Here is a 14,366-nt window from a genome sequence, read left to right on the forward strand (position 1 = left end):
GGTAGAATTATTAAACTCAGTGTCAGTGCCAGAGGAAGAACCCAATATAATTAAACAGCTTGGTGTTCTTAAGGGGGCCCAGGGCCTGGCTATGTTGCCAGCAACGAAAATCCCATATAAAGTCTTGAGCCGATCAGCCCTTGCAGAGGCCTCAAACTATTCTTGGTGAGCCCTGGCTAGACTATGACAGGAACATTTGAATAGCATGATTGAATTATGGGGAAAGAAATACAATTCCAGATTCTGGTGTGACCTACAACCAGCACTAGGTCTTAGGCATTCACGAGTCTACCCGTGTTCCTCCCAGTACTTCTTTCGCATGTTCTCTAGGGGCCTTAGATAATCCACACAGACTAAAAATGCAGGGAAAACAACTCCTCCCACTCTGTGACCTCAGACTGGTTTCCTGGTGCTGCTGTTCTCTATTTTCATAATCTTGAGTCCATTCACAAGGCTGTAGCCTTAATTCAAGCTGCTGGTCAGCACTCAGGTGGATCATTGCAGCTCCTCATTACTTGAGATCTGGCATCTTTCCCTTCTAATCTACTAATCTGAGTAAAAATCCCATTTTGCATTCTTTCACTGCTATCACCCTCAGGAAAGAATCCAAACTCCTTGCTGTTACATCCAAGGCCCTTCAGGAATTGAACTGTGCCTCCACCAGGATCATTTCTGAAAAAGTCCCCCACATGAGGAAGCCCTTGCTGCAGCCAAATTGAATGACCTGCACCAACTCCTTGGATTTGGCTTGCATGGTCCTGCCTTTTTTCCAGCTGCTTCTCCTGCCTGGGGCACCCTTCCTCTTCAACGTTTACGTTCATGGAGAACTTCTATGCATCCTTCAAGACTTGGCTCAAGGTTCTCTAAAACTAAAATCGTAACAAAACACATTAGTATGTTGTCAGCTCCTTGAAGGTAGGGACCACATTATATTCAAGCTTGTTCCTACCTTAATACTTACTCTCCTATTATTCTTCCTGGGCTTCTTTCGATTATTTGGCCATGCCATGTCTCAGTTCAAATGTCACCTCTGCAGAGAGGCAGTGTCTGCAGCCCCGATCTAAAGTAGCACCACCTCATTAACCCAATCACTCTGTTTCATTTCCAATGAAGCATCTGTCATGATTAAAAATGATCTTGTTTTTCTCCATGTTAATTTGTTGCCCTCCCCAATTCTCCCACCCCTCACTAGAACATATTCCCCTGCCCAGGATACAGGACATTGTCTACTTATTCACTGATGTAGCTCTAGTGTCTACAACAGTGCCTGGCACATAGTAGTATCAATAAATCTCTTTGGAATAAGCATATTATATGTAGAGTTTGCATCTGAAGCAATACTTACATAGAGGAGTATTTTATGAGGTGTTTTCCCAGTGAGTCTAAATAAAAAGGCAGTCATCCAAATCTACCTCTCTCGTTTCCACCTCTCTAGGAACTATGCCCCGAGTCACTATTTGAATGTTGTTACCTTTTCCCTTTTATAGCTTTTCTTTGCAGGTTAAGCATCAGTTAAGGCCTTGTCAAGGCCTTTTAGAGCACAGCCACTGGAGCCACACTTGTTCAAATCCAAGCCCTGGCCAAGTATGGCTTTGGCCCAGCCAAACTGGATGACCTGCAGCAACTTCTTGGATTTGGCTTGCATGCTTCTGCCTTTGTTCAAGCTGCTCATCTGTGCTTCAGTTTCCACATTTATAAAATGATTCCTGCTTCATAAAATTATTGGGATGATTACAAGAATTTGTACAAAACACTCAGAATAGTGCCAGTCATAGTAAATGCAGTATATATGTTAGTCAAACAATACTGTTTTCTGTCATGTAGGGGCAGGACACAATTGACAAATCCAAAATACAGAAGCATCTGTGGAAATGGAATGTGGTATGGAAAGTATGTGTGACAGAGAAGTGAGAGCAGCTGGGCATTTGCTTCCAGGAATTCAAAACAATTTATTAATTTTACACTTAAGATATTGGTAATTCACACAGAGAGAGGAAATCTGAAAGTTATTTAGAGCACCCCCATGATTTTGTGTTGAATGTTATAAATTTTATTTTAAAATAGCTCAAAACTCATCTCGCATTTTAATATTTTAAAATAAAATCTATAATATCAAAATCTTGAGCATTTAAAAAATTGTAAAAACCATGATTCAAGTCAACAATTCTGTGCTTTGAGATTTGATTGCTAAACAGGATTTCATTTGTCTATGAAGAATATACTCTGTTCCTTTCTGGCTTTTTCAATGCTTTCAAAAGTGATCATTCCTCTTGGCAGCTGCAATTTACTCTTTTCTGTTTCCAGTATGTCCTCAGCTTCACCTTAAATAAAGTACAGAAATACACAAGGTGACAAAGGGGTCACCAGCAATTTGTGACAAAGCCTGATTGCTATACTCCTTGACAGGCTCTAACAGCGTATGAGCCATGTTCCCAATTTCACACTTAAACATTTTCCCCAGGAGAAGTAATATACTTCCCAGAGGAAACACAGTGATGAATTCTGACAACTCATAAATAAATCAGGAGGTACAGATTTTTTTTGACATGTAGAAGAGAAAGAACATCAAGATAAGTAATTTTTTCCCTTGAACCAAAGTCAGGATTAGTATTAATTCTGTTTGGAGGGATTTGGGTAGAGAAACCACATATATAGTCTTTCCCATTGTCCTTTAATGTAAGTGACAAGAGAGAAAGTAAAGTTTACTACAAATTCTAATTTTTCAGAAAAGCTAATCTTCAACCTGACATTACTTGTAAACACTCAAAATAATATTAAATGTTCTTTAGTCTGTGTACATACAAATATACATATACACACATCTTTATAAACAATTCCCCTTTCAAAGAGCTACACAATGCAGTAATTTCTTGGGCCCAGTGACATTTGCCAGGTTTTATTGTTGAAGACTACTTAGCACATTTTTAAAAATTGTATTACAGTACATGTTTACAGTTCATAAGCCTCCCTTGGGATTAAAAGGTGACACTTTCTGTGAGTACTCCTCTTTTAACACACTATTTTATTTTATTGAGACAGAGTCTAACTCTGTCACCCAGGCTGGAGTACAGTGGTGCAATCTCAGCTCACTGCAGCCTCTGCCTCCTCAGTTCAAGCGATTCTTGTGCCTCAGCCTCCTGAGCAGCTGGGACTACAGGCAGTATACACTGACTAATTTTGTACTTTTCATAGAGACAGGATTTCACCATGTTGGACAGGCTAGTCTCAAACTCAAGTGATTTGCCCGCCTTGGCCTCCCAAAGTGCTGGGATTACAGGTGTGAGCCACTGCACCTGGCCTTCTTTTAACACACTATTAATTGTACTCCAAACCCAACAGAACAGACCATAGTTTTCAAATTATAAGAGCATTTCAATCGTCTGCAGATATCTTGTTTTTTTTACCTCTGTCTCAAATAGCAAGTAAAAATCATGATAAAATTACATATAATTAGGTTGGCCATTGATGACAGACTAGATGTTTTCCATGTGAGAGAGCCTTTCTTTCTGTCAGTAAATTCTCATCATGTGTTTACAGAATGGCTGATAATAAACTCAGTCGAATAGGGATTGTATATTTTAGAGTCATCACTATTAACATGGAAAAAAAACTATAATCTACGTTTTCTAATGTGATAAGTTTTCTGATGAATTCAAATTTTTTTTAAACAGGAAATTCCCACAAATATTTCCTATTAAATTTCTGTGCCACCTGTGTCAAATTCCAGGGCAATAAAAATCAGGATTATGTGACAGCAACAGTGTGCAGGTGAATATTTACCAACCAGTTCTCTGAAAATAAAATGTATATACATTTATAATATATATGCTAATTTACATGTTATACATGTTCATTATATATAAAAATATGTATCATAATAAAATGTACATAAAATTCCACATAGCAAATTGATTCTCACAAATGCTTTCATTGGTTTTTATGGAATGCTTGAATCCGTGGCTAGCCTATGTTGCAGTAGATGAGAGAGTATAATGGATGACGGTTGGTGTTTTCATTCACACTAATGAGTAGGACAAAAGTGAAACAATGAGTTGTTTTATTGAAGACAAATGTTGGAACTTCATTTATTTGAGAATGATGTAAACAACTTATTTGCTGAACTGGATAATAGTTTTTCAATATTAGAAGAATATTTCACCAACTTTTATGCTATTTACAATGGAATAGTTACAGACAAAGCACACTTTTAAGCTTAATCTGCATTATTAGCATTTTCTTCATCAATTTTTAAAATCTAGACCAGAGGTTGGCAAACAGTCTTAAAGGGCCAGACAGTAAATATTACAGGCTTGTGGGCTCATATGTTTCTGTTTCAATGATGGCTCTGTCATGGTAATGGGAAGGCAGTCACAGACAATACATGAATGAATGAGCATGGATGTGTTCCAATAAAACTTTATTTTTGAAAACAGGTGGCCAGCCTCAGGCCATAATTTTTCAACCCCTGGTCTAGACAATCAATAAAATAAGAAGTCAAGCCTTGATTTGGCAACCACAGATTTCCATTGTGTAAATACTCCCACCAAGACCAACTTCAGACTATCAGTGGGATGTCACTGAAACTGGACAGTAGCTGTATTTTGTTTTACCTGTGTATTATATCTGCATTTCTATCATATAGATACAATAGCTATAAATAATCAGAGTATGGATAATAGCAAATATTTAGAAACAGATGAGTTCTGTTTATTACCTTTGTTTTAAACACAATTTATATTATTTATTTGCTGTAATTTATTTATTGCAAGTTTATATAAGTTTTAATACCTTAAATGACTATGTTTAACAACCGGCTTACACAATCCCTGAAAATGTAGTGATTGGTTCTTGTGAGCTGGTATGAGCTGGCTCCAGCACACCACTGTGTGAGAGGGAACAGAAATGTTGGTCATTGGAGGTTCAAAAAGAGAGTCTTGTCAGAATCTTTGTAAGTCAAAGGTTCCTAAGGCAGGGATCCTTGAACTGGAAAATAAATCAGCAAATAGAAACTCTAGTTTATCAAAGACTTACCTTTCATTCTTTCTAAAAGGGTTCCATAGCCCAAGTCATACTGGTAGGTGAGGATAAAGCTTAATGGAACAATTGGGACCAGGAAGGCTGGCTTCTTTCTTTTAATCGCTCTATTTCACGAATTAAAAAAAGAACCAATATCAAAAAATAATCTATAAATACATATCTGTATACTTAAAGGAAAAAAATAACTGCTTTTTGGAAGAATGCCGTTTCCTTCAGAAGTTACTTAATACATTTGATAATTCTATGGAAATAGGATTTCCTTACCCAATATCCCTAACCAGATTTTGCAGTTCTCAAGGGTGAGGTCTGTGACTTGTTCATCTTTATTTGACTTTGAAGCTCAGGTTCGTTGTTTTTAAAATGGATAAGGATTGGTATCTACCACTAAGGGATTGTGGAGATAAACATATAGAGGCCTTCTTGCTGTCAAGTTGGTGCTCTCTCTCTCTAACTAATAAAGTAGAGAAAAAGACAGAAGCAACCTAGGAAACTAAATTAACTGTTACTGCCTTGCTTTCACAGAGTCACCCCCAAGGACTAAGGTTAATAGGTTACTTTGCTTACATACACTATTTGGACCAAAGTCTTATTCTGGCCAACTTCATAATAAAATGGTAATGGAAAAGACAAAAAGAAGTAAATGATTGAAGAAAATATTAAATAGCAAACATACCCAGCTGTTAAAGAGATGGCTGCAAAGCCAAAAAAAGTTCCAAAATATTTGAGGAATTCCCGAGACCACGCGATCTGCATAGCCATTTGTCTTTCCCTCATTTCACTCTGCATGATGAGCTGCCTTTCCAGCTGAGGACAAAACAAAAGACAAAGTAAAGTTACTCATCTTTGGAATCTGAACAAATAGTTAGTAATCTGTTTTTCCAGCGGATTCATTCTTCAATTGCTTTAATTCATGTTTTTTCAAAAAAAATCTCAACAGACTTTGACTAAAGTTCCTTTGGATAGCTCTCACCAACTGTCACCTTGGCAGTGAAATCTTCCTGGAATAAATACAGAATAAATATCAATATTCCATTTTTACACCCTGAGGTCTTGACTGCCTGTGGTCTGGAGCTTTAGCCAAGCCTCAAATAAATGTCCAGGTTTTCCTATTGCATGTGTGGAAAGATCTATGGGTCTTTAAATGTAGATACATCTTACTGGCCTTTATTTCACACATCTTACTGGCCTTGCATGGAAATCTGCCTTCCAAATCCACTCCAAATTGAAATTTATTTGGAGTATTTATTTGGTCCATATCACACCACAATATGATAGTAGATGGGTGTTGTTTTGAGACATCTATAGAGATTTTTCTTTGCCACATTTTTCTCACCTCAAGTTCTTCACCACTTTGTTCAGTGCCTTTCACCCCTTTGAACAGAAGGCAGATGGCTCAGAACACAGGAGACTGAATTTCTAAATGGATTTTTAGAAAATACACAGGAGAAGCAGTTGTCTGTAAACCCAAGCCCATTATTTGAAGAGAGTTATATTCTTGACAGAGGAAAGTGTTGTTGGCGTTGTTGTTGTTTTAATTCTAAAATCTTGGCACTACATGTCATTAGCCAAGCTAGAGGGCAGTACACAGGGAGTTCATGATGCAAGAAGAGGAGAGGAAGGTGATTTAGTTTTCCCTCCATGTCCTCTTTCTACTGAGGGGAGTAGCTGGGAGGGGCAAATGATAGTTTAGATGTAAAGATGGGGCTTGGCTCCTTGGCCTATTTGGGAAGTTAAATCCCCAGAAGATACGAAGGAAGCCTCAGTTGGGTTTGGGAATCCCTAAACAGAGAAGACTTGTGGCTTTGCTTCCTGTAGATAATTCTGGAAGGGAGCAGCTACAGCAGAGCAGAAATGGTTTCAGGGCAGACCTCGCAGAGAGCACACCTGAGAGAGGCCACTTCCATCTCCCTCAGCAGCCAAGGGGTGTGGAGGAAGTCTGCAAGGTTCTCACATCAGCTGAAGAGGGGCACAGAAGGTAGCTATGGATCGAGAGCAGGGGGACTACCAAAGAGTCCAAAACCTAGAGCCAGGGGACCCCATAACAGACACTTTGGGAGTGAACATAAGTCAGTGGCTGGGTGGGGAAGGCCACTGGATCCCAGAGGATCAGCAGCACCTGAGAGTGCTTTTCTGCTGTTGTTTTCTGTTCGATCAACCTGGACAGCACCACATGATGTTCCCTAAGGGCATGAGGCCGTGTTCCAGGCTGGCATAACCATCATCCCCATACTCTCAGGCGCTGCTGATCCTCTGGGATCCAGTGGCCTTCTCCACTCAGCCACTGGCTTACATTCACTCCCAAGTGTCTGTTGTGGGGTCCCTGGCCCAAGATTTTGGACTCCAGTAGGCTACCAGCTCTCAATCTGCAGCCACCTTCTCTGCCCCTCTCCAGCTGAGGTGAGAACCTTGCAGACTTTCTTCACAACCCTGGGCCGCTGAGGGAGACGCAAGTGGCCTCTCTTAGGCATGTTCCCTGTGAGGTCTGCTCTGAAACCCTTTCTGCTCTGCAGTATCTGCTCCCTCCCAACATTCTCCACAGGAAGCAGGGCCATAATTCTCTGTCTGGGGATCCCCAAATGCATCTGGCTAGATGTGCCTTCCCTGATGCTGGTACCACCTGAGATCACCTGCACACAAGCCTAGGTCATACCAGGGAAAAGATGAACGGAGAAGGGGAGGAGGAAAGCTGAATTCAACTATTTTCTCCCAAAGAACCGAGTTTTAAACTACAAGTAACTGAGTAACTTTGACTTGTCAAAATTAAATTTGCTGTCACCAAGAGAAATTGAGGTTCATTTTGAGTTCAATTAGCAATAAAAAATAGATGTGTTTTTGCACAAGATTATTTAGTGTGTGAAATTCATCCTTGCTACATTACTTATTTACAAAACTTACATACTGATTCATCATATCCCCCAAAGTGATGTAAATGCAGCAATTAATTATTTGTGTTTTTATCAAAAGGCAGTAAACAAGAAATAGAGGAGTCCAGAGTGGTTCTAAACTTTTGCTGCACACCATGAGCATCTGGGGAGTTTTTCAAAGTTCTAGTACCCAGACCTACACCCCAGACCAACTAAACCAGGTGGGATCAATTAAGTCAGGATCTGGAGGTAAAATCAGGCATCAGTATTTTCTAAAGGTTTCCAGATAGTTCTCGTGTGCTGCCGGGACTGAGAACCATCACCAGAAATGAAAGACTCATAGCTTATGCTTTTTTCCCACGAAAGATCAACGTGAGATATCAGTCTGAAAGATATCACCTGGGAACTCTCAAAAGATTGTGAGCAGAGGGCTTTCAGGGTGGTGGAGTTAATCTGTATGGTACTATGGTGGTGGATACATGACACTCTGCATATGTCAAAACTCATAAAACTTTACAGCACAGCGTGAACCTTAGGGCATACAAATTTTACAAATCAGCCAAAAGGGCAAGGAATGCACAAGATGGAATGTGGACTGTGACAAAATAATCTGACTGTACTACAAATGTATGGCACAATCTCACTGAAGGGTTGGGGGAAAATAACTGATCTAACTTTGGAAAATGGTATTTTGACTAAAAACTGTAAAACTAAAGACAGAAAGAACTATACATAAACACTGTACTCTAGTGAGTAAAACTGTCTCTCACAAGTTACAGATTAACAATTCTGAAACCACTTTACATGTCTACTGGAGATGAGCAACAAGTAAATTGACAGCAGATGGTGGAAGTCACGTTTATTATTATTAAACAGGGAGATAACAAACAAGCAAGAGGAAAAGACTAGAATGAACCATGTGGTACTGGATTAGAGCCAATGACATCAGTATGAACTCATGCTTAGTGCTTGATATAGAGACAGACAAAGATGAAATTATAGATATGCATATCTATATGCATGCATGGATTAGGCATTCATGGCTTAGTGTAAGTACATACATTTTCTCAGCTCTGTCCACTGACAGGGAATAGAGGCAATAACCTCTTGCAAACAAGCATACCTAACACCCAGAAACACCCAGATATGATTTCTACTCCCCCCCCCAAAAAAAATAAATAAACCAGGGCTCCTTGGAGAAATAGTTGGCCTAGGACTGGGGCAAGAAATGTATAAGAGGCGCCTACAGCATCTTATAGTGCCAGAAAGTCAAGAGATACTAAAATAATAATAATGATGATGGAGTATGTCAAAGGGACACGGGGGTCAATTTGAAAGAGCTACTAATGTCCAAAGCTGGAACAATTTTATCAGCAAAATAAATAACATAGTATTGGATTATAACCTAAAGTATAAAATAAATATCCATGAGTCTATACTAATATAAATGGAGAAGAGACAAATATCCTGTAGAGAAGAATCCCAACTCATTTACGTAGATACTCCTCCTCCCTCTTCAAAGAAGTGGAGCTTAACTCCCACCCCTTGATCTTGGGCTTTGCTTAGTTACTTGCTTCCAATGAGAACAGTATGAAAGGGCAGGGTGAGGGATGAAGAAGCTAAAGAGACAAGAAGACTAAATGTAAAGTGGCATCCTGGATGAGATTCTGGGACAGAAAAAGAACATTAGAGACAAATAAATGAAATCTGAATGTGGGATGTATTGAATAGTAATGGATCAATGTTAGCTTCTTAGTTGTGGCAAATGTGCCATGGTAATGGTCAGATGTTAACAGCAAGGCACAATGAATGTAGGGTATTTGGGAATTCTATATGCCTTTTCTATCAATCTAAAACTAGTCTCAAATTTAAGTATATTTAAAAAACTAGTTATGAATAAATATTATATTCTGAGTCTGCTCCCTTACTGTTAAGAATGAAGGCAATCATGTCCATCTTTCATAGATAAATTATAAAAATCAGCAAGATTTACCTGTGATAAACTATGAGCCTAGAGTGAGAAAAAATTCCATGCAGACTCTCTCCATGAGCAAAACATTCTAATGAAAGATATTTTGATCTGTAATGTTAATTATCAATTAAAATGTTATTAACTACCCTATATAAGATTATGTTTAAAGTCATAGGTCTATATCTGTATACATCTTAAAAGTCAAATTAATAAACTAGACTACCAAATTTTTCAATAGCCATAAAGGGATAAATGAATTAATGCAATTATCAATTTACCAAGAATTGGCATCCTTTATGTGTACATTCATTTTCAACCTTCCTTCTCAATTACTGACACTAAAAACAACAAATAAAAGCAAAACAGAACATGTACAGCAAGTTCTCTTAGTGGTTGTTAACTCAAATCCTAAATACAAAATTTTTATCCTATTTTAAAAGAAATGTAGACCTTCTATAATAATAATTTTCTTATCTCTGGACCTTTTGATACTGCTTTACAGAATAATTTGAAATCAAAATGTTCCTGATTATAACTTCACACTCTGAGGATTTTACAGGCTTATCTGATGCTAGTTTAACAATTAGAGAACCACAATTAATTTTAAAGAGAGCACATAAGACCCTCCACAAACTAGGCATTGAAGGAACATATCTCAAAATAATAAGAGCCATCTTATGACAAACCCACAGCCAACATCACTGAATGGGAAAAAGCTGGAAGCATTCCCCTTGAAAACTAGAACAAAACAAGGATGTCCACTCTCACCACTCCTATTCAATTTAGTATTGGAAGTCCTAGCCAGAGCAATCAGGCAAGAGAAAGAAATACAAGGCACCCAAATGGAAAAAGAAGGCAAATGATCCCTCCTCACTGAATATTATTCTACACTAGGAAAACCTAAAGACTCCGCCAAAAGGCTCCTAGCCCTAACAGACCTAATAAACAACTTCAGCAAAGTTTCAACATACAAAATCAACATACAAAAATTAGTAGCATTTCTACACACCAGTAATAGTCACGCTGAGAGCCAAACCAAGAATGCAATCCCATTTACAACACACAGACACACATGCGCACACACACACACACCCCTAGGATGAAAGAAATCAGAGACAGCACAAACAAATGAAAGAACATTCCATGCTCATGAATTGGAAGAATCAATATTGTTAAAATGGCCATACTGCCTAAAGCAAAATATAGATTCAATGCTATTCCTATCAAATGACCAATATTCTTCACAGAACTAGAAAAAAAACTTTTCTAAAATTCATATAGAACCAAAAAGTCCAAATAGGTAAAGCAATCCTAGGCAAAAAGAACAAAACCAGAGGCATCACACTACCTGACTTTATACTATAAGGCTATAATAACCAAAACAGCATGGTACTAGTACAAAAGCAGAAACATATGCCAATGGAAAAGAATAGAGAAACTCATAAATAAAGCCACATACCTACAACCATCTGACCTTTAACAAAGTTGACAAAAATAAGCAACAGGGAAAGGACTCCCTATTTAATAAGTGGTGCTGGGATAACTTGCTAGCCATATGCAGAAGAATGAAAATGGACCCCTACCTATCACCATATACAAAACTTAACTCAAAATAGATTAAAGACTTAAGTGGAAAACCTTAAACTATGAAAATCCTAGAATGAAACCTGAAATAAACCATTCTGGACATTGGTCTTGGCAAAGAATTTATGACTATGTCCTCAAAAGCAATGACCACAAGAACAAAAATTGACAAATGTTACCTAATTAAACTAAAGAGCTTCTGCACAACAACAACAAAACTATCAACAGAGTAAACAAACAATTTACAGAATGGAAGAAAATATTTGCAAATTATGTATCTGACAAAGGTCTAGTATCCAGAATCTATAAGGAACTTAAACAACTCAACAAGCAAAAACCAAATAATCCCATTAAAAAATAGGCAAAGGACATGAACAGACACTTCTCAAAAGAAGACATACACTTGGTCAACAAGCATATGAAAAAATGTTCAACATCAATAATCAGAAAAATGCGAATCAAAACTACAATGAGATACCATCTCACACCAGTCAGAATGGCTATTAAAAAGATAAGAAATAACAGATGCTGGCAAGGCTGCAGAGAAGAGGGAACGCTTACACACTGTTGGTGGGAATGTAAATTAATTCAGTCACTGTGGAAAGCAGTTTAGCGACTTCTCAAAGAACTTAAAACAGAATGACCATTTGACCCAGCAACCCCATTACTGGGTATATATCCAAAAGAAAATAAACAATTCGACAAAAAAGACATGTCTACTCATATTTTCATCTCAGCACTATTCACAATAGCAAAGACATGGAATCAACCTAGCTGCCCATCAGTGTTGGATTGACGAAAGAAAATGTGGTAAATATACATCATGGAATACTATGCAGCCATAAAAAGGAATTAAATCATAGCCTTTGCAGCCATCTGGATGCAGCTGGAGGCCATTTTCCTAAGTGAATTAACAAAGGAACAGGAAGCCAAATAACTCAAGTTCTCACTTGTAAGTGGCAACTAACCACTGGGTAACTATAGACATAAAGATGGCAACAATAGACACCAGGGACTACGAGAAGGGGTAGAGGGGGAGGGGAGCAAGGGATGAAAAACTCCCTATTGGGTTCCATGCTCACCACTTGGGTAATGGAATCATTCATACCCCAAACCTCAGCATCACACATAATAAACCTGCACCCCCTGAACCTAAAACAAAAGTTGAAATGATAAAAAATAAAGATACCAAAACAGATATATAGACCAATGGAACAGAACAGAGGCCTCAGAAATAATGCCACACATCTACAACTATCTGATCTTTGACAAACCTGACAAAAACAAGAAATGGGGAATGGACTCCCTATTCAATAAATGGTGCTGGGAAAACTGGCTAGCCATATGCAAAAAACTAAAACTGGAGCCCTTCCTTACACCTTATGCAAAAATTCACTCAAGATGGATTAAAGACTTAAACGTAAGACCTAAAACCATAAAAACCCTAGAAGAAAACCCAGGCAATACCATTCACGACATAGGTATGGGCAAAGACTTCATGACTGAAACACCAAAAGCAATGGCAACAAAAGTCAAAATTGACAAATGGGATCCAATTAAACTAAAGAGCTTCTGCACAGCAAAAGAAACTGTCATCAGAGTGAACAGGCAACCTAGAGAATGGGAGAAAAATTTTGCAATCTAACCATCTGACAAAGGGCTAACATCCAGAATTTACAAAGAACTTAAATTTACAAGAAAAAAAGAACTCCACCAAAAAGTGGGTGAATAGACACTTCTCAAAAGAAGACATTTATGCAGCCAACAAACATATGAAAAAATGCTCATCATCACTGGTCATTAGAGAAATGCAAATCCAAACCACAGTGAGATACCATCTCACGCCAGTTAGAATGGCGACCATTAAAAAGTCAGGAAACAACATGCTGGAGAGGATGTAGAGAAATAGGAATGCGTTTACACTGTTGGTAGGAGTGTAGACTAGTTCAACCATTGTGGAAGACAGTGTAGTGATTCCTCAAAAATCTCGAACCAGAAATACCATTTGACCCAGCAATCCCATTACTGGGTATATACCCAAAGGATTATAAATTACTATAAAGACACATGCACACATATGTTTATTGTAGCACTGTTCACAATAGCAAAGATTTGAAACCAACCCAAATGCCCATCAATGATAGACTGGCTAAAGAAAATGTGGCACATATACCACAGTGAGATACCATCTCACGCCAGTTAGAATGGCGACCATTAAAAAGTCAGGAAACAACATGCTGGAGAGGATGTAGAGAAATAGGAATGCGTTTACACTGTTGGTAGGAGTGTAGACTAGTTCAACCATTGTGGAAGACAGTGTAGTGATTCCTCAAAATCTCGAACCAGAAATACCATTTGACCCAGCAATCCCATTACTGGGTATATACCCAAAGGATTATAAATTACTATAAAGACACATGCACACATATGTTTATTGTAGCACTGTTCACAATAGCAAAGATTTGAAACCAACCCAAATGCCCATCAATGATAGACTGGCTAAAGAAAATGTGGCACATATACACAATGGAATACTGTGCAGCCATTAAAAAAAGGATGAGTTCATATCCTTTGCAGGGACATGGATGAAGCTGGAAACCATCATTCTCAGCAAACTAACACAGGAACAGAAAACCAAACACCGCATGTTCTCACTCATACATGGGAGTTGAACAATGAGAATACATGGACAGGGGAACATCACACACCAGGGCCTGTCGGGGGCTGGGGGGCTAGGGGAGGGATAGCATCAGGAGAAATACCTAATGTAGGTAACATGTTGATGGGTGCACCAAACCACCATGGCACATGTATACCTATGTAACAAACCTGCACATTCTGCACATGTATCCCAGAATTTAAAGTATAATAAAAAATAAAAATAAAAAACATAAAAGGAAGCTAGCATA

At 38.3% G+C, this 14,366-nt stretch overlaps 1 protein-coding gene across 5 annotated transcripts in view; it reads right to left on the reverse strand.

Annotated features, from left to right (window-relative positions):
• Positions 1 to 1,924: 1,924 nt before the first annotated feature.
• The window catches only part of PLGRKT (plasminogen receptor with a C-terminal lysine), a 73,323-nt gene continuing 60,881 nt past the window's right edge, over positions 1,925 to 14,366 (reverse strand). For all 5 annotated transcript variants that reach the window (XM_017877432.1, XM_017877431.1, XM_017877430.1 and 2 more), the window contains 3 exons: positions 5,711 to 5,841; positions 5,032 to 5,141; positions 1,925 to 2,321 (listed from right to left, as the gene is read on the reverse strand). In XM_017877432.1, the coding sequence (XP_017732921.1) occupies positions 2,200 to 2,321; positions 5,032 to 5,141; positions 5,711 to 5,841 (363 nt within the window). In that variant the 3' untranslated portion in view covers positions 1,925 to 2,199. The remainder of the gene's footprint in view (positions 2,322 to 5,031; positions 5,142 to 5,710; positions 5,842 to 14,366) is intronic.

The sequence above is a fragment of the Rhinopithecus bieti genome, unplaced genomic scaffold, assembly GCF_001698545.2.
Source record: "Rhinopithecus bieti isolate Rb0 unplaced genomic scaffold, ASM169854v2 scaffold_10657, whole genome shotgun sequence".
Taxonomy (NCBI): Eukaryota; Metazoa; Chordata; class Mammalia; order Primates; family Cercopithecidae; genus Rhinopithecus; species Rhinopithecus bieti.